Source organism: Neoarius graeffei, chromosome 10, assembly GCF_027579695.1.
Source record: "Neoarius graeffei isolate fNeoGra1 chromosome 10, fNeoGra1.pri, whole genome shotgun sequence".
NCBI classification, from domain to species: domain Eukaryota; kingdom Metazoa; phylum Chordata; class Actinopteri; order Siluriformes; family Ariidae; genus Neoarius; species Neoarius graeffei.
Genome location: NC_083578.1, coordinates 36582156 through 36603382, shown reverse-complemented (window position 1 = coordinate 36603382; position 21227 = coordinate 36582156). Strand labels below are relative to the sequence as shown.

The 21227-nt window shown below is 43.1% G+C and overlaps 1 protein-coding gene across 3 annotated transcripts in view; it reads left to right on the top strand.

The window, feature by feature from the left end:
- The window catches only part of ikbkb (inhibitor of nuclear factor kappa B kinase subunit beta), a 270093-nt gene that overhangs the window by 195357 nt on the left and 53509 nt on the right, over positions 1-21227 (top strand). For all 3 annotated transcript variants that reach the window (XM_060931748.1, XM_060931749.1, XM_060931750.1), the window contains exons 17-20: positions 10066-10115; positions 16465-16564; positions 16670-16817; positions 17219-17340. In XM_060931748.1, the coding sequence (XP_060787731.1) occupies positions 10066-10115; positions 16465-16564; positions 16670-16817; positions 17219-17340 (420 nt within the window). The remainder of the gene's footprint in view (positions 1-10065; positions 10116-16464; positions 16565-16669; positions 16818-17218; positions 17341-21227) is intronic.

Genomic DNA, 21227 nt, shown 5'->3' with positions numbered 1-21227 from the left:
TATTGCTTCCCTATCTTTAGTCATCAGTGGACCTTTAAACTGACTTTTATCTAATATAGGATCCATGACTTGATTAAAGTCTCCTGCCAGTATTATTTGCCCATCCATTTCTCCTAGAACCTTATTCACCTCATGAAAAAAGTGTGGGTCCCCTTTATTTGGCGCATAAATGTTGCATAATATCACCTGTAAACCCTCTATTATCGCCTGCACACATATCATTCGTCCCTCTGTGTCTTTAACCTCTTTAAGCAACACAAAGTGTATGTTTTTACTGACCAGAATCATTACTCCATTGCGTGAACTTAAAAGTGAACTATAAAAAATATGCCTGACCCAGCCTGTTTTAAATTTTTCTGATTCCCCTTCATTTAGGTGGGTTTCCTGTATGAAAACTATGTCTGCCTTATTAGTCTTCAAATATGACAGCACTTTACGCCTTTTGACTGGATTCCCGCTCCCATTAATATTCCAAGACATATACTTAATATATCTCCTTGTCATAATTGTTCAAATGTCCCTCCATAATCATGTCTACAACACTGTGTATGATCGAGATGCCCACACCTACTGGTAGCTTTCTTAGAGGACCTGTACTTTGCAAAACATGTACACACAAACTGGAAAAAGAACATTTTCAAAACGAAACGGGTAAAAAGAAAAAAAAGAACTAAGAAAAACCAAAATTCAAGCCAGACAACGTCTGACAGTCCTGAAGCTGTCATCTGCAGCCTTGAATGTTCAACGAAAAACCTTATCTGGTCCGTGGGTTACCGCTCCTCCCGCCTGTGTCCCCTCGGTGGCAGCTTTGTCACGTGAAACTCCCCCGACGTGATCTTTACAACACGTATGGGCTCTTGAATACAAACATGCGTCAGCTCTCCTCCCTCGTTAAATGCTCAATCTCCATCCTGGTTGTTGTTGCTGATGAACTTGTCCGCCGCCGTCGCTGTAGTGAAGCTCACGTTTTTCCCCTGCCACTTAAAGCGCAGTGTGGCCGGATAGGCCAGTGTGTACTTCACTTCCATCTCCTGAAGTTTGCGCTTCACCGGTGTGAAGGATTTTCTCTTCTCCGCCAATTCTTTCGTCATGTCGGGGAATACCGACAGCCGACATCCTTCCCACACGAAGCCCCGTTTTTCTTTTACCACATTTATTACTTTATCTCTCGCTGACTGTCTCAGGAACCTAATGAGCACCGGTCTCGGCGGTCGTCCTGGGTCCGGCACGGGTGTGAGCGTGCGATGTGCTCGCTCCATTTCAAACTCAGCAGCATCAGCCCGAATCCCCAATCCCTCTTCTAAGATTTTCTGAACACAGCTCAACAATGTCCCATTGGTCCCAAATGTCTCCTTCAAACCCACTAGCCTCACGTTATTCCTTTTGCTATTATTTTCCATTGCTTGAACGCGCTCCCACATTGCCTCCATTAGCTTACTTTTCTTGTCCTTGTCAGCGAGGGTCTGCTCCGTAGTTTCCTCCAGGCGCGTGATGCGTGTTTCGGCCTCCGACAGTCTCTCTTGCATGGCCTGCACTGTTGTTTTCAGCTCAGTTGTCGTCTCCTTAATAGCCGAGACGTCCGTTGCGACACTTGACAGTGTTGTGCTCATTTTAGCAATTTCTGTGAACAAACTGTCTAAGGAGGCAGGAACCTGCTGAGCTTTCCTCATGTTGGGGGCTTTTCCGGGTCGCCATGCGGTCTGCGCTTTTAAAATACTTCGACGACGACATTTCGCCTATTTTCTGTTGTTTCATTTCAATAAAGCAACACCAACCATCTGTTCTAGAAGGCGGAGGTAGATCTTTCTCAAATGCGAGCCTCTTTTTTGAAATAATTTACAATTTTACACGTCAGGGAGAGGAGAGTCCCTAGACTGCCGCCATCTTGTTCGCCGTACCCACGTGACTCTAAAATAAATATTATTAAATATATTGTAATTATTTTTTAATCATTATTATAAAATATAATTATTAACTAGAGACAACAATTCCCCTGTTGAAATTGTGAGAGTGATGCAGTGCGCGTAGCAGTCGAACTGTGTGAATGTGTGACTTGCCATGAGGCTAGCATGTGTCTCTCTGAGAGGGAGCAGCCCCTCCCTCCTGTGTGTGTGTGAGAGCGAGCAGCCCCTCCCCTCTCTGCTCCCTGAGTGGAGCTCGTCGCCTTGGTAACGGTGCACAGGTGCAGGGCAGAGACACAGTATGACAAGCAAAGAGCACTTTTTCTCAGAGTTCCCTCTCCTCGAACAACAGTGATTTGCACGGAAACGAAAGGAGCTATTCACAAAGTTCTTTCACATTGAGCGCTACAAGGCTCTCATGAACACATTGATAATTGTTTTGTCCCTAGTGTAAAAAATGTGGACAATAGAGCAAGTTGAAAACAAGTGACATTTCTGATTTTGTAGTAAAAGCGCTGTCAGGATTATAATGGGAGTCAATCGAAACGTTGTTTGCCATGCTCATCTCTCCGATTGCCTGTGACGTTGCGGTTTGTGCCATTTATCAAGCTGCTTTGCTCCTCAAGCTAGCATATAGAGTGCTTCGAGGTCAGCGCGAACCCAGCGGCGGCCATATTGGAAGTCAAAGGTCGCTGTGTCAGTGCATTGTTGTTGTTCAGCGAAGCAAAAAGGGGTGACAATGCCGAATACATATGTCATTGTTGGCTGTAGTAGCCGGGGGGAAAAGGGTGGCAAAAGCTTCCACAGACTCCCTAAAGTCGTGACTAACCAGGGAATTGCAGCACAGGAGAAAAGCGAGCAGAGGAGATGACAGTGGCTGGCTGCCATCAACCGATCAAATTTAGGACAACTTGACTGTATCCGGATTTGTTATGATCACTTTGTGACAGGTAGGTTAAATTGTCTTGAATTTCATAGTTACTAAAATAAATGTGATACAAACTATTATCTTTTCTATGTACTTTCAGCAATGATTAATGGATATATTTGTCACATTAGGTAGCTTATGTCTACTGCAGTGCATTGTTGCATCAAATGGCATTTAAGATCTAGGCCTAGTAATGTTTATGTACACATGCTGTTAGTACAAGTTACATTCTAGGCCTACATTTTATTCACTGACTAAAATAATTGATAATAATTATAATAGTTTTTCAAACATTATTTAGATTTTTGCTTCCATACTCTTGTAGTTCTGGAAATCCTTTAGTTCACAAAATGGACTTGGGTGAAACACTAGATAGTTCACAAGATCGATGTATGTCACATGCGGCAACAAGCTGGGGTCAGCTTTCCATTCCTTCTCACTGACAGTGTATGGATCTACAGTCCCAATGAAACGTACCTTCTCAGCATAATGCTCCCGTGCCTGCTTATCCAAACTTTCACAGTAGTGCTCCATCACTTCAGATGTCTAAATTCTTAAAAAATCCAAGCTTCTAAGCCCTCTAACGCGGAAACGAATCGGTGAATGTGTACTCTATGATGTGTACTCTATGAGCGCTCTGGAGCAAGTGACATCCAAGATGGCCGCGCAGACCGCAGTGTTACTATTTTTAGCATCATCTCGGAGCACTCTATTGCTTGCGCAAAATGAACAGGTTTTTGAAGAAGAGATCGAAGGAACAAACCAACAGCCCTGCTGTGGAGGACACTGCTGTGAAAAAAAAACGTAAGAAGTCCTGGCCAACTAAAATCCGAAAATATGAGTCAGCATACATTAAGTATGGCTTTACAGCCATACAGAAAAATGGCCATGATTGCCTGAAATGCGTCCTCTGTCTGGAGACCCTGTCAAACGAGTGCTTAAAACCTTCGAAACTTCAGTGTCACTTGGTACAAAAACATCCGACAGATGCCGAAAAAACAGTAGATTTCTTCAGATGCAAAGAAGAGCATTTGGTCAGGCAATCTGCTGCATTCACCCAGCAAGCTACTGTCCCCGAGCGGGCCCTGAAGGCATCATTTTTAGCCTCGTACCACATTGCTCGTGCTAAAAAACCTCACTTAATTGGAGAAGATTTGATTTTACCAGCCACCAAAGACATTGTCCGAGAATTGCTTGGTGAGGATGCTGCCAAAAAAATCGATGCTGTCCCACTCTCTGATAACACCGTGAGCCGACGGATTGGAGACATGGCTCAAGACGTATCTGCTCAGCTGTTGGAGCAGGTGAGCGCCAGCGAATACTTCACACTTCAGCTGGATGAGAGCACAGATTTATCCAATGAGGCCCAACTGCTTGTGTACATCAGATTTATTTCACAGGAAAGATTTGTGGAGGAAATACTATTTTGTAAAGCACTTGAAAGAAGAACTACTGGGAAAGACATTTTTCACGTTTTGGACAATTACATCGAGTCTAACGGATTGGACTGGACCCGTTGTGTGGGGGTGTGTTCGGACGGAGCCGCGGCAATGACCGGGAAGATCAGTGGAGTGACCGCTCTCATTAAGCAGAAGGCCCCGCATGTAGTGGCCACACACTGCATGCTCCATCGCGAGGCACTGGTCACAAAAAGGATGGATAACGAGTTGAATCAGGTACTACAGGAGGTGATACAGTTTATTGTTCAGTGCGAAAATATTTGTGTTGAAAACATGTTAGTTAATAATATTCTTATGCTAAACAAATGTAACAATTATTGACTATTGAATAAAAGTAAGAGAAAACATTCTAAAAGTTGATGTTTCTTTACATATTTTGTAGAATTGTCTGTGGGTTTACAAAGGGGGTCCCCGGCCAGAAGCTAATGCTGTTTGGGGGGCCTTGGCATGGAAAAGTTTGGGAACCCCTGGCCTAAACTATGTCTGACAGATTTTATCCTGTTTATGGTGGGCGTTCCCACTGCGAAAGAGAAACCAATTGAAACTGAAAGAGTGAAAGTGATTATCATGTTGTTACGATGTGAATTTTCTTTTATGAATGCGTAAGTGGGCGCTCAGTGCTCCAACTTCGGTGTGACTGGGTATGGTGACAAGTTTTATGTTTCATCTAATTTAGGTAATTTAAAAACAATAATATTTGGCAGTGGGCACATAGGAAAGTGTAAAGTTTCTGTCAGTATGCTTATCATGCTTGTATGATTAAAAAAAACTCACAAAGATATTTTCTGAATACATGACCTACTCATTCTAAGCCTGCCAAGCTTCACTGGTGAAGCTCTCAACCCCAGAGGGTTAACCAGAAACCAATGAAATATAAAGTGCTTAAAATATGTTAATATGTTGTATCATCATTAAGCATTACATATATAATATGATCATTAATTATTAAAACTATTTTACATTGATGGACAATAAAATTTTTTATTCCAAGAGTGTTTTTTTAATTAAATGAACAAACATACACATGAAAGAATTAGCAAATAACAAGCTAAATAATTCAGTAAAATGTTTTCCCTGCTTATTTCCTTGTTACCCGATCAAGAGCTTAATGTCCCTTATAAATCAGCATGCAGCTGAGTGATATTTGGTACATGAAAGAGGTATAGTATCTATCCCATCACCTCCCCAGACCACAGTGCCTCCCCACCATACCTGTCAACTTTGAGGTTTGAAAAAAAGGGATATTTCCCAGATTTTTAACTCAAAATAAGGGAAAATTTTGGAAAGTCATACCCTTCACCAAAAGTGGGTGTGTAGTTGAATGGGGGCAATTTTCTATCTACTATTTGTGATTTCCTGTACTCTGGTGCATGTTGGTGATAGCCAAGACCCAAACTCAATATGCTTATGGTTTATAGAGTGTTCTGTGGTTGGTTGAAGAGAGCAACTGGACTTGCTTGACGATTCTTGAAAACGTTTCGCCTCTCCTCCGAAAGGCATCCTCAGTTCTGTCTGACTACTAGGGAGTATCCAGTATTTATTCTCTCATGGATCATTATAGAATCCGAATCAGAATGCTGATGGCTGCATTGTGGGCGGCTGATAAGATGTCATAGACACCCACCTCTGTTCAATGATGGTCGTTCCAGGTTGACAAAAATGAACGATCCACTCTGGCTAAGATGTCTGCCAGTTTTCTGGAAGTCCTCTCATACTCCTGCACCAGTCGAAGGGATCTCATCCCAAAGTGCGTAGAAACATATCTGTGAAGAAACTCAGTCGTCCAGGTACATAGTAATCTGTGGTTGGTTGAAGAGAGCAACTGGACTTGCTTGACGATTCTTGAAAACGTTTCGCCTCTCCTCCGAAAGGCATCCTCAGTTCTGTCTGACTACTAGGGAGTATCCAGTATTTATTCTCTCATGGATCATCATAGAATCCGAATCAGAATGCTGATGGCTGCATTGTGGGCGGCTGATAAGATGTCATAGACACCCACCTCTGTTCAATGATGGTCGTTCCAGGTTGACAAAAATGAACGATCCACTCTGGCTAAGATGTCAAGCAAGCCCAGTTGCTCTCTTCAACCAACCACAGATTACTATGTACCTGGACGACTGAGTTTCTTCACAGATATGTTTCTACGCACTTTGGGATGAGATCCCTTCGACTGGTGCGGGAGTATGAGAGGACTTCCAGAAAACTGGCAGACATCTTAGCCAGAGTGGATCGTTCATTTTTGTCAACCTGGAACGACCATCATTGAACAGAGGTGGGTGTCTATGACATCTTATCAGCCGCCCACAATGCAGCCATCAGCATTCTGATGTATTGAGATGAACTTTTGTTATTGACCAAATACTTATTTTCCACCATAATTTGCAAATAAATTCTTTAAAAATCAGACAATGTGATTTTCTGGGGTTTTTTTTCTCATTTTGTCTCTCATAGTTGAGGTATACCTATGATGAAAATTACAGGCCTCTCTCATCTTTTTAAGTGGGAGAACTTGAACAATTGGTGACTGACTAAATACTTTTTTGCCCCACTGTATATTGCTTCTAAATTATGGAATCAATTTTGTGCCAAAATGTTCATACAATACTTTTGAAATATCAAACAAAAACGACAAATCTCATCTCATCTCATTATCTCTAGCTGCTTTATCCTGTTCTACAGGGTCGCAGGCAAGCTGGAGCCTATCCCAGCTGACTACGGGCGAAAGGCGGGGTACACCCTGGACAAGTCACCAGGTCATCACAGGGCTGACACATAGACACAGACAACCATTCACACTCACATTCACACCTACGGTCAATTTAGGGTCACCAGTTAACCTAACCTGCAAGTCTTTGGACTGTGAGGGAAACCGGAGCACCCGGAGGAAACCCACGCGGACACGGGGAGAACATGCAAACTCTGCACAGAAAGGCCCTAGCCGGCCACGGGGCTCGAACCCGGACCTTCTTGCTGTGAGGCGACAGCGCTAACCACTACACCACCATGCCGCCCCAAACGACAAATCAAAATACAAAAAAAAAAAAAGTCAAATTTTTTAGACTGGCAAACAAATTATTCGTGTAATCGTGCAAAATCAGCCATTCCCCAGAGGCTGTTGCGGCCATTTCCTACTCAGATTTTGGCGGACTGTTTGACGAGTGACCGATCCATTGACGGTAAACAAGGATCGAGTGGACTTCAGTGGCGACTATGATATTGAATTAATTCAACAAAGTGTAAATTCAATATCATAGTCGCCACTGAAGTCCACTCGATCCTTGTTTACTGTCAATGGATCGGTCACTTGTCAAACAGTCCGCCAGAATCCGAGTAGTGAATGGCTGAGCGTAGCTGTCAGTCAAACACAAGTTACCCAATGGGAATGCATTCCTGGACAGCCCACCCACACGTGAAGTTTGTGCCAAAACTGCAAGCAAAAAGTCAGGGAGCGCAAACGAGAAAGCTGGAATCGCAACCAAAATAAATTACGTCAAACAAAACTGAGAAAGACGTGGAACAAAAATAAAAGGTTTCTGAAGAGTAATAGACTGATATTTTGCACGATTACATGAATAATTTGTTTGCCAGTCTAAAAAAAATTGACTTTTTTTTGTATTTTGATTTGTTGTTTTTGTTTGATATTTCAAAAGTATTGTATGAACATTTTGGCACAAAATTGATTCCATACTAAATTGTTTCAGACAACCCTAACGATACCCGGGTGTCAAGTATAAAGATACCCCTGCACAAAAATTCCAATGTGTCTGAACTGTTGGTTATGCACAAATGGCAAATAAAAAAAAAAAAACAACAACCTTGAACCTGAAGTATTTGGCTGTAAAAATAAGCCTGATTACTGAAGTAATGAGCACGTGTGCTTGCGCGTGCACACACACACACACACACAAAAAAAAAGTAAACTGGAAGCAGACCCATACCCAGCCTTTGGAAGCCTTTTGCTGCCAATAGGGGCCTTTCACATGACGTCATCGTAACTACAGATTTGTTTATCCAGCCATATTGCTGGGCAAGCTTTGTGTTTGACAATGACCGGCACAAGTGTCTATGAGTGAGTGTAAGCCCAATTCAGTAAAGACCTACAGATAAAGTTGTAGATGTTACATCTAAAAGAACAATGCCAGAGATCTGTAGTGCTTTATAATGTAATAACAGATGTAGAGATGAGCCTGGTTAAACGGGAAGACTGGATGCCAACAAAGCATTCCTGTGTGTGTGGAGAACATTTTATGTTTCACAGTGTGAAAGGTCTGTGCACCTGTTATTTCTCCTAAGACTTTTTATAGCTCAAGGTCATTCAGTTATAAAAAAGCTCAAGTTAACATTAAATCCATAAGTTGGGGTAACATGGACAGAACTTGGACAGAACACATCAAGATAGTCAGGTTTTTAACAGGTTACATGGGCGTGATATATTTTATTTGACACACTATATTTTATTTTGGATACAATATATTTTATTCAGCCTAATGTTTGGCTAGACTAGCAGTATGTTATGTACTGATAATGTAGACTAGGCTAAACACCATAAAATATGCTAGACCTATGCCCTGGCTTGTTTACCACTAAGAGAATTCCACGTTTTAGCTTACCTTTGTCATAAGGTATTTTTCTTTATCGGGAATTTCCCATAACATTCCAGCATGCATGAAACCTGCCTTGAAATATTGGGAGGCATCTGTACCTTTGTATGACTTTAGCATCTCTCCAGTGTATTTAGAAGTCCCAAATACTAAATAGTTCAGGATATCGTAGTGTCCCAAATCCAGTAGCTGGTCTGCCATACCCTTTTCAAGTGGAATAAATACATTTGTGGGTAAATTAAGAAGCCTTTAGTTTATCACATGTACACTTAAACACAGCAAAATTCCTCCTCTGCATTTAACCCATCTGAATAAGTGAACACAAGTGAGCAATGAGCATGTACGCACAGAGGGGGGGGGGGGGCAGTGGGCAGAATAAATAAATACTTTGTGGGTAAATTATATGGATCTGTGATGTCTGCATGTTTCAGCTTTTGGATGCAACATGATCTGTTGGTTATAATATACATTTTTTATAATTTCAAAGGGATTTCACTGACTGCAGTCATCTCAATTTTTATTATTAACTGTCATGGCTATGTTTCTTTGTTTGCCCAGCAATATGATGGACAGTGTGTGATAAACAAAAATCTGTGACATCAGCGAAAGGCCAATGAATGTGACATCACTGCCTACTTAATGCCCCCCTCCCCATTTAATTTTTAGAATTAGAAGCCTTTTTCACATATACATTACAGCACAGTGAAATCCATTCTCTGCATTTAACCCATTTGAAGCAGTGAAAAAAAACACACACAGCGCAGTGGATATCACAAGCAGATATCTGGTTTCAGTGCAAATGGCTGCGGCCAGGGAAGCCTTTTTTTAAGCAATATCATAACTTTTAAAATGGATAAATTGTTTTTATACAGTTTTTTTTTATTTAAATGCTTGGGGATGGCATATCAGGGCACTTGCTGTGATCTGTAAACAGCGTTTATTTTGGGGTTTTGTTTGACTTGAAAATTACAGAAATCATAGTTTTTCCCCATTCTGATATGAACATTAACTGTAGCTTTCAAATTGTATTGGCATGATTTTATGCACTGTACTGCTGCCACATAGTGTTTAGATAACTGCATAAAAGAGCAGGTGTACATATTAAAGTGGATGGTGAGTGTGCATTGACACACACACGTCATTAATAATCTTACACTGTGGCTTTCATTTTTCAGTGAGGGGAAGGCAATGGACTTATTCCGCAAGCTCAGAGAGAAGCCTAGGGGTAAGACAATATACTGACTTAAATGGCATACTTACACTGGCAGGTGTTTTCTAGGCATTTTATAATATTGAATCATGGTGATGTTCTTAAAGAAAGCTGTGTAACATGCATTTCTTAGTAAATGCTCTCTATGTACAATTGAATACAAGATAACACACTGCAGCATATTAGATTAAACCATATTATGAAAATCTTGCAAGAAAATCAGCTGTCTGTATTACCATAGGTGCAGATATTTTGGGTGTAGGACGGTATTCCCCCCCCCCCCCCCCCCCCCAGATGGGCAAAATCCACAAGATTTGTCAGATAAGTGTGTGTACGGGCCTCATCAGAAAAACGGACTACTGTGTCAGGAGTGGGGACTCAAGAGCAGACTCAGAAAAACAGGCAGTGTAAAGAGAAAACTTCTTTAATGAAGTAGATGGCAGAAAGGCAAAAAAAAAAAAAAAAAGCTCAGGCAAAAATTGAGTAAAATAAAAAAAAATAATAAATAAAAGGACAGGACAGAAAAGTCTTCACAAAAACCGATGAACACAGGGACAAGGGAAAATCCAGACAGAGGTAGAAAAAGACAATTCAAAAGAACAGGCAGGCAAAAACAGGGACAAAAACTGGACAGAAAAACAAGGAAAAATTCAGGCAGGGGGAAATCAAGAAGACACAATACCAATGAGCTGTAGCGAATGTCTACAAGAGACAGTCTGACAAATGGAGTAACTCCAAACAGTTTTTAAAAAGCCCTGGCTCATAGGAGAGGAGTGGTAGCAGGTGTGGGAGTGCCACTTCAGGAAGCAGCCTTCAATAAGGCAGGACGGAATTCCTGTCCTGGATCTGGTGTGGAAGTCCCACAATCTAAGGCATGGATGGACTGGACTGTGACCCCTTCAACAGGCACCTCCAGGTGCCTTAGAAAGTGCCTCAGAAAGTGACTGAGAGTGTTGTTGGAAGTCCGTAATGAGGGTGGGATCCACGATGAACCTGGCAGGAACCCAGCTCCTCTCCTCAGGACCATACCCTTCCCAAATCAACCAGGTACTGGACTCCTCTGCCTTGGCATCAGACCTTCAGCAACCTCCTGACAGTGAAGACCTCACCACCATCTATGAACCTGGGAGGAGGAGGGGGTTTGGAGGGTGGGGAAGGGGAACTGGAGACAAGGGGTTTGACTTGGAAGACATGGAAAGTTGGGTGAATACGGCACATGGTTACAGGCAGAGAGTCTTAGAGCAGGGATTAGTTACCTTGGAGACAGAGAAAAAAAAAAAAAAAAAAAAAAAAGTCCTATGAACCTGGGAGCCAATTTGTGGGAGACTGTCTTGAGGGGCAAGTGGAGAGCATTACCTACTGCCCCACCCGATAGATGGGAGCTGCCGAGCGGTGTTTGTCGGCTTGCTCTTTAAACAACTTGACAGAATGTAGGAGCCTTTTCCTGGTCAAAGCTCACATTCTCCTGCAGCAGTGCACAAACACCTGGGCAGAGGGCACAGCGAGTTCTTGGATGGGGAAGAGTGGTGGCTGGTAACCCAGAGAGCACTGGAAGTGGGAAAGACCTGTAGCAGAGGTGGGTAAGGAGTTGTAAGCATACTCCATCCAAGGAAGGGTCTTGCTCCATGAGGCAGCATCCTTGGACACCATGCACCCGAGAGCCACTTCCAGCTCCTGGTTGACCCATTCCGTCTGTCCATTGGTCTGAGGGTGAAAACCTGAAGACAGACTGAGAGAAGCACCAATGAGTTTACAGAAAGCCTTCCAGAATTGGGCAGAGAACTGGGGTCCACAGTCCGATACGATGTCTGAGGGGAGTCCATGTAGACAGAAAACATGGAGTATTAGCAATTCAGTGGTCTCCTTGGCAGTGGGAAGCTTGGGCAGAGGGATAAAGTGAACAGCTTTAGAAAAAAAAAAAAAAAAAAAAAAAAAAAAAAAAAAAACACACCTCAACAACAGTGAGGATACAAATATTGCCACCTGAGTTTTTGAATTTCCCTCCGGGGATTAATAAAGTAATTTTGATTGGGGAGTCCTGTGATGAAATCCAGGGCTGTGTGACCAGGGCCAGTGGGGAACAGGAAGGGGTCTCAGCAAGCCAGTAGGGGGTCTGTTGCCAGTCTTATTCCTGGCACAGATGTCGCAAGCTGCCACAAACCTCTGAATGTCCTCCTTGATGGATGGCCACCAAAAATGTTGTCGGATGAGTGCTAGAGTCTGGGCTGCTTCTGGGTGGCATGCCATTCTGGAGCCATGACCCCACTGCAGCACCTGTGCCTGCACAGAAACAGGAACAAAAAGATGGTTAGGAGGTGCGTTACTGGGCCCTGCTCATGGGCCTTCTGGACTGGGGTTTCCACCTCTAACAGAGCAGCCCCCACCAGGTACTGTGGAAGAAAGATGGTTTCGAGGAGGTCGAGAGCCTGGGCGGAAGGAAAGTGTGAACTTGAAGCGAGAAAAGACCATCGGGCCTGACGAGAATTGAGGTACTTGGCAGTCCTGAGGTATTCAAGGTACTTGTGATCTGTTCATATGATGAAGGGAAGGTCTGACCCCTCCAATGTCTCCATTCTTCCAAGGCCAGTTTAATGGCCAACAGTTCCCTATTGCCAACATTATAGTTTCTCTCAGAAGGGGAAAGCCGACGAGAGGAGAAGGAGCAAGGATGAAGCTTGTTGTCACTAGCTGATCTTTGGGACAATATGGCCCCACCCCTGACTCTGAAGCGTCGACCTCAACCACAAACTGCTGGGATGGATCTGGAATGGTGAGTATCAGTGCTGTGAACCTTCATTTGAGCTCGGAGAATCCCTTCTTGGCCCCTTCCTCCCAGCTGAAAGTTAGAGCTGTGAGGGGCCCAGCCACCATAGTAAAGTTCCTGATGAATCACCTGTAGAAATTCGCAAACCCAAGAAACCACTGGAGTTCTTGCCGAGAGGATGGGGTGAGCCAGTCAGCAACTGCCTTGAGTTTCAGGGGGTCCATCTGAATCTGTGCAGGGGAAATAATGAAACCCAGAAAGGAGACAGAACTTCTATGGAACTCACATTTCTTGGCCTTAACAAAAGAGTTTATTTTCCAGGAGTCGCTGAAGGACCTGCCTGACATGGATGCAGTGTTCATCAAGGGAGTGGGGGAAAAAAAAAAAATCCAGATAAACGTTAAGATAGTCCCTCAGGACATAATAACGAGAGCCTGGAAAACCATGGGAGTGTTAGTCAGGCTGAACAGAACTACAAGATATTTGTAGTGGCCCATGGGGGTGTTGAACACTATCTTCCATTCATCCCCTTTCCTGATCTTCACGAGATGGTAAGCATTACACAGGTCTAGCTTACATGAAAATCTGGGCTCCCTGGAATAACTCAAACACCATAGACACGAGAGGTAGGAGGTAACAGTTCTTGATGGTGAGGTCATTTAGCCCATGGTAATCAATGCAAGGATTTGTCCTTCTCCACAAAAAAAAAAAAGAATCCTGCCCCTGCAGGAGAAGAGGAGGGATGAATAATTCCAGCTGCTAAGGACTCTGATGTATTTATCCATGGCTTGCCTTTCAGAAGGAGAGAGAAAGAAAGTCACTCCTTAGGTGATGCAGTCCCAGGGAGATGGTCAATTCCACAGTCATAAGGCTTATGGGGAGGAAGGGAAACAGCTTGAGACTTGCTGAACACAGGTTAAGTGATTATACTCAGCAGGCACATAAGAGAGGTCAGGATATTCACCAATGGTGGACTGGAGCAGCTCGGCATGAGGGAGGGCAGATATCAGGCATGACGATAAACAGAATTGACTCCATCCTAAAATGGTGTTGTTAGTCCAGTTGACATGGAGGTTATGTAGAGTTTGCCAGGGCAGACCAAGAACTATGGGCACATGGGGATTACTCATGACAAAAAAACTGGATGGATTCAGAGTGGTTGCCAGAAATTCTTAAGGTGACCAGGGCTGTTCTATGGGTGATGGTGGTCAGACCAGTACCGTTAAGGGTCAGGACAGTGAGGGACAGGTTCAGAGCCAGTAGTGAAATCCCCAGGTGCTTGGAGGTGGTCGAGCAGATCAGGTTTCTGTCAGCCCCTGAATCAACAAGTGCCTGGAGGTCATAGGGCTGATTGCCATGGATAATGACTACTGGGAATAGCAGTCAATCAGTAGGGGGCTGATTCTGGACATTGCCCACCAGGGCCCCTAAACTCACTGGTGGGCTCTTCCTTTTAAAGGGCAAGATTGGCAGTGGTGCCCCAGTTGTCCACAATAAAAACCATGCCCTCATATCCCAATGGCGTGGTCATTCCTCAGGTGAGATGCAGACTCTACCTGTATTGGCTCAGCGGAAGGAATGGGAGGCTGATGGGGAGCAAGACTAGTCTGAGTTCTCTCTTTCACCCGCTGTCTGATCCAAGAGTCAATACAACTGGTGAAGTCCATGAGACCAGGGAGATCAAGTGGCAGTTCTCATGAGACCAGCTCATCCTTGATGGAATCTGACAGCCCGTTCAAAAATGCATCATACAAGGCACTCATTCCAGCCACAAGATGCCACCAAAGCATGAAACTCAATCTCCTAGTCAAAAGCGGACTGGGCACCCTGCTGCAGCCCCATGACTTCTCTTGCTGCCCCTCTACCAGACAGAGAGCGATCAAAGGTTCGCCTCATCTCCTGTGAAATCCTTGAAGCTGGTGCAGCATGGTGCATTGGTGTCCCACATAGCGGTTCCCCACTCCATAGCTTGGCTATCAAGGAGAGTGATGGTGTAGGCCACTTGGGAATGCTCTGTAAGGAAGGCCAGTGGTTGAAGCTCAAGGGTTAGCAAGCATTGAGATAAAAATGATCTACATGTACCTGGTTCTCCGTCATATGACTGTGGGGTGGGAAGTCTCAGCTCTCTGAAGAGGGCTGGAGCAGGAGCAGTAGGTGGAGGGGGTTGTGTAGGAGCAGACATTACTTGAAGCTATTGTAGTGGAGTGGCAAGAAGATTGAGAGTGTCAGAGATGGCAACAAGGTTTTGATTCACCTGTTGGATGTCCTGTTGGTGGGTCCCAAGGAGAGCTCCCTGTTTCTGCACCGCTGCTCTTAGCTGGGCAAAATCTGCTGGGTTCATGTTGGCCAGACTGCTGTCAGGAGGGGCGAGCTGAAGTGAAGTGAGGACCCAAGAGCAGACTCAGAAGACAGGCAGTGTAAAGAGAAAACTTCTTGAATGAAGTAGATGACAGAAAGGCAAAAAGGTACAGTAGGGCTCAGGCAAAAATCAGTAGTCAAAAAACAGGCCAGGAGGTCAAAACACAGGAGTAGGTAGACAATCAGGGACAAAAAAAACAGGACAGAAAAATCTTCACAAAAACTGATGAACACAGGGACAAGGGAAATCCAGGCAGAGGTAGCAAAAGACACAACTCAAAAGAACAGGCAGGCAAAAACAGGGACAAAAAACTAGACAGAAAAACTTGACAAAAAAAACCAAAGAAAAATTCAGGCAGGGGGAATCAAGAAGACACAATACCAATGAGCTGTAGCATAGCAAGGAAAGTCTACAAGAGACAGTCTGACAAATAGAGTAACTCAAAACAGTTCTTAAAAAGCCCTGGCTGATGGGAGAGGAGTGGTAGCAGGTGTGGGAGTGCTGCTTCAGGAAATGCCCTTCAGCAAGGCAGGACTGAACTCCTGTCCTGGATCTGGCCTGGAGCCAGTGTGGAAGTCCCACAATCTAAGGCATGGATGGACTGGACCGGACTGTGACACAATGAGGATGTCTTTACAAGGATTATTACATATTCAGAAATCTACTGTATATATGTACACCATATTGTTAAAAGTATGTGGACACATGACTAATCATAGCCCTATGTGCTTGTTGAACATACCATTCCAGTTCTAGTCCACCTTTGTTGTTATAATAAATTCAACTCTTCAAGGAAGGATTTCCACTAGATTTTGGAGTATGGCTATGAGGATTTGCCCATTCAGTTACAAACACATTAGTGTGGTTGGGCATTGATGTTAGATGAGGAGACCTGGCATGTAGTCACATTCCAGTTCCTCCCAAAGTTCTTCAGTCAGGTTAAGGTTAGGGCTCCATGCAGGCCACTCACGTTCTTCCAGATCAACCTTGGCAAACCATGCCTTTAGGGTTATTATTGGAACAGGTTTGGGCTAGGCCCCTTAATTCCAGTAAAGGGAAGTCTTTATGCTACATTATACCAAGCCATTCTAGACAATTCTGTGCTTCCGAGTTTTTGGCAACAGTTTGGAGAAGGCCCGCATATGGGTATGATGGTCAGCTGTCCACATACATTTGGCTATGTAGTTTATAGGCAGAATGTGACATTATTACTGTCTCAATTCCTTTGTATCTGCCCTCAGATCAGAGGGGTATGGGTGATTGTCAGGAGGTGGTGAAGCTGGTGGTCCAGGCAATTCAGTTCTATGAGAAAAAAATTAGAGAGTTTTACACACACCTCAGGTCTGTTTGTGTTTTCATATGATAGTGTGTGTTTTTAGCTTTAGTAAATTTGATTCCATGGTTTCATGGTTAATTCCATGCTTTAACAGCCTTATTTGTTTGCAGCAAGACAGTGGTGTGCCGACAGAGGGTGCTGGAGTTGTTGCCTCGGGTGGAGGGCATGGTGAGCAGCATGGCTCAGTGTGAGCAGGAACTGCGTCGTATGCAAGAAAAAAGACAGAAGGAGTTGTGGAACTTGCTTAAAGTGGCCTGTGTGAGTTACACACACTAGTAGACAGTAGTGTATTAATATAAATAAACTTCAAACCTTGAGAAAGACTTCACGAGTGAAGGTTTTGGTCTTTTAATATTTAAATAGTTTGTGGACAGACTGAAGCTCTTGCATATGCATTTACATTGACCAATTCATTTGGCAGACACTTGTATCAAAAGAGGATACAGCCAAAACTTACAGGTAAAAAGTCAAGGTTCTTACTCAGTCACACAACAATCGGTCTCTGCACTCATGACATTTGAACTTAAAAATCATTCAGTCACTCACTCAACCCTTAACCATCCCTGCACTACAAGCCCTACCACATTTAACTACATATCACTAAGCATATCTACTGTCTACATTTCTGTGATCCACTAAAGTATCTATGGGATTTCCAGAGCAAAGTTCGGAGTCCTGTCAGTGGGAGTCCTGATGGAGGGCGAACCCCACCTTCCTCTGGTCCTCCACTGTTACATCACAGACCTACTCATCCGAACAGCCTGCTTATTCTCCACCAACCGTGAGTATGCAAAGTATGTTCAGTATTCGAGTGAGACTGCTAAAAAGCAGCTAAAATGCGAACAAGCTAGTAAAATTTCACTGAAGAAGATAGTGATAGCTCGACTTATAAATAAACAAAAAATTCTGAAACAAATTTAAATAATAAAACATAACTTTATACTTAGAATTTATGTACAATAATAAGTACAAAGATAGGGGCGGCACGGTGGTGTAGTGGTTAGCGCTGTCGCCTCACAGCAAGAAGGTCCGGGTTCGAGCCCCGTGGCCGGTGAGGGCCTTTCTGTGCGGAGTTTGCATGTTCTCCCCGTGTCCGCGTGGGTTTCCTCCGGGTGCTCTGGTTTCCCCCACAGTCCAAAGACATGCAGGTTAGGTTAACTGGTGACTCTAAATTGACTGTGAGTGTGAATGGTTGTCTGTGTCTATGTGTCAGCCCTGTGATGACCTGGCGACTTGTCCAGGGTGTACCCCGCCTTTCGCCCGTAGTCAGCTGAGATAGGCTCCAGCTTGCCTGCGACCCTGTAGAACAGGATAAAGCGGCTAGAGATAATGAGATGAGATGAGAAGTACAAAGATAAAAATAATAAGACTAACTGTTATGGATTAGCCTTCTTACCATTACTGCACCTCCAAGCACTTGTGAGTCTGACTGATGTAGATATTTTTAAGTTTGAGATGTCAGCATTGTTCATTACCATTTCAATTATTGGCAGTTGGTCAAGGTTTAGCTCCTTTGAGTAGTCTCCCAGTCATTATATAGACAAGCCACATGTCTAGGTGGGACAAGCAAACAGTGCAATGGTCAATAAAGATTGCATTTTTTTTTATGCAAAACCTACCCACCCATACACTCCTTGACTCCCAGTGAAGCCGTGCATCCAGGCAGGACCCAAATTGATGCATTAAAAACATGCTATTGAGTGAGTATTAATCTTTAGTCCCATTACTTGAGTGGGAGTAAAGATTACTTGAAGATCCCAAGTAATCTAGGGAGTAAATTGACCTTAAAGATCCCATTGAAGCTGTGTCAGTGAAGTTCTATCGTCAGTGCCTCTATGGGGTTCAAAAGGCATTTTCACATCAATTATGCTGGCTACCAAAAACAGTCATTAAATATAAAGTGTGACATTACAGTGAGATATTTGATACTTTAATTTGATCAAGTATTAAATTTCATCAAGTGTGATGAATAATATAAACAAATTGCTAAACATTTCACTGCTGCATTTTAATGAAATTTTAGCAGGGATGCAAACACGTGTATGGTCAAAAAAGAGAGATAGTTGAGCCCCCCCGACATGTAAAGAACATTCATTCAGTAGTTGAGCCCCCCCAACATGTAAAGAACATTCATTCAGTAGTTGACACCCCCCCCCCCCCCCCCCCCCCCCGATGTGTAAAGAACATACATTCAGTAAGTTGGTAATACACTACAATGATGGTTTATTCCAAAACAGAAGTAACAAACTCTTAGAACTGTTTCCTCTAGATCTAGCTGGTTGTCAGTCCATCTTTACTCCTTCTTCTTCTTCGCCACTTCCTGCAGTGTTTGTAATGCCTTGTGTCTTGCTGCATTCCTTTGCTTGGCAGCATGTCTCAACCGAGCTTGTTTCTCCTCAGCTTGAGCAGTAGTCTGAGCTTTCTGTGCACTTCCACAAGATGTGCTGCAGCCAAATTCAGCCAGTCTCCTCTATCTTGCCACCATCTTTTCTTCTCTCTCTGCCTTATCCTTTCTTCCAGCAGTCATATTCTGGCACATTGTTTTATCAACTGGCCCCAGCTTCACATCTTCTCTTTTGAACATCATGGTGCCAGTTGTGCTTCTTGACCTCAACAGATACTTAACAGTTTGAATTGATTCAAAAGTGGAGATGTTCATGTTGGAACATTTTTGGTCAATGACATCACCCATTAGGCTGAATGAGGACTCCACCATTGGATCGTGAAAGATGGACAGCGCACCTCTGATCATCTTACTCAGGGCTGGGTACTTCCCCATGGTCATCACATGTGCCCATCACTTCACAATGCTGTCCCCATCATACCTGGCCAATGTTGGGTCCACATTGTATCTGATTATCTCTCTGGTGATGTAGCTATCCTTTGGCAGGAGGTGTTTCAACATACCAGCCAGTTTCTTTAATTCATCCACCGCCTGGGAATGACCCCTAACTACTGGGTCAATTGAAGACAAAGCTTGTAAAGTAAAACTCTGCAGAGGCAGTTTGCCCTGCATGTAACTTCCACAAATTACATAGGCCTCTTTGACCTTCTGAAGGGAGTCAACAATGACCTGTAACATATAACATACAAAAAACAGTCTTCAGTACTTGAGTTTTACTCATGTTTCATGGATGCATCATAGTGCAAAGATCTTCAATAGTTCTCAATAAAATAATAGTCTGCACTATACACTAGTCATTGAGTCAGACAATGTTAGAGAGTATGTAAGGAGAAATTATTTATACATAAACCAAGTTTATATCATAAACCAAGTTTTCTGTAATGTAATCTGGCCACTTATTTCTAGGTAGTACTATAACTCTAATGACATGGAGTAATTGATATTATCTACACAATAGTTGCACAGACCATTTCCCAAAACACTTGTACATTAACACAATGTAATGCTTTCTTAATGGTAACTATATTTTAAACACAAACCGGGTGTTGTGGATGGGCTGCAATCAGGTCTTCTGCCACTTTCCCAACATAGACCTGGGAGTGCAGAGTCTTGTTTGCCAAGTCCAAATTCAGCAGTTTTTTGGGTAACATTTTGAGGCATTCAGGTTTAATGAAGCAAGCAAGAAAGTTGATGAATACTTCCAGCTGCTTGTCATGAAGTTTGTGAACCAGTGTTTGACTTCCCTTCAATGCACAGAATGAACAAGTTTTAGTACATACTAAACTAGCTATTGCTTATAATACACATAGAAAATATCCTTCCTATACTGAGTTGTGAATACACTGTATTGTGACAATACTGACTTGAAAAACCATGACATATTCTTAAAGAATCGGGAGAACCCACAGGTACATGCTGAGCTGAAGGTCGACTTTTTGATTTTCCACCCAAATCTTCACGATTCATTTCTTCCTTTTCTTCCCCAAGTCAGTCATTCCTTCAAAAGGAAGAGAAAAGTCAAGATGCATTTCCATTGGTAAAGAAGCAAAACAATGGTAATCATGATACCAGATACACATACCCTTCTTGCAGAGATCCTGGTGAATGAATGCAATTCTTTGCTGAGCCTTTTCACTCACACCATGGTCTCTGTAAAGCTGCTGTAATACAACCCCGATTCCAAAAAAGTTGGGACAAAGTACAAATTGTAAATAAAAACGGAATGCAATGATGTGGAAGTTTCAAAATTCCATATTTTATTCAGAATAGAACATAGATGACATATCAAATGTTTAAACTGAGAAAATGTATCATTTAAAGAGAAAAATTAGGTGATTTTAAATTTCATGACAACAACACATCTCAAAAAAGTTGGGACAAGGCCATGTTTACCACTGTGAGACATCCCCTTTTCTCTTTACAACAGTCTGTAAATGTCTGGGGACTGAGGAGACAAGTTGCTCAAGTTTAGGGATAGGAATGTTAACCCATTCTTGTCTAATGTAGGATTCTAGTTGCTCAACTGTCTTAGGTCTTTTTTGTCGTATCTTCCATTTTATGATGCACCAAATGCTTTCTATGGGTGAAAGATCTGGACTGCAGGCTGGCCAGTTCAGTACCCGGACCCTTCTTCTACGCAGCCATGATGCTGTAATTGATGCAGTATGTGGTTTGGTATTGTCATGTTGGAAAATGCAAGGTCTTCCCTGAAAGAGACGTCATCTGGATGGGAGCATATGTTGCTCTAGAACCTGGATATACCT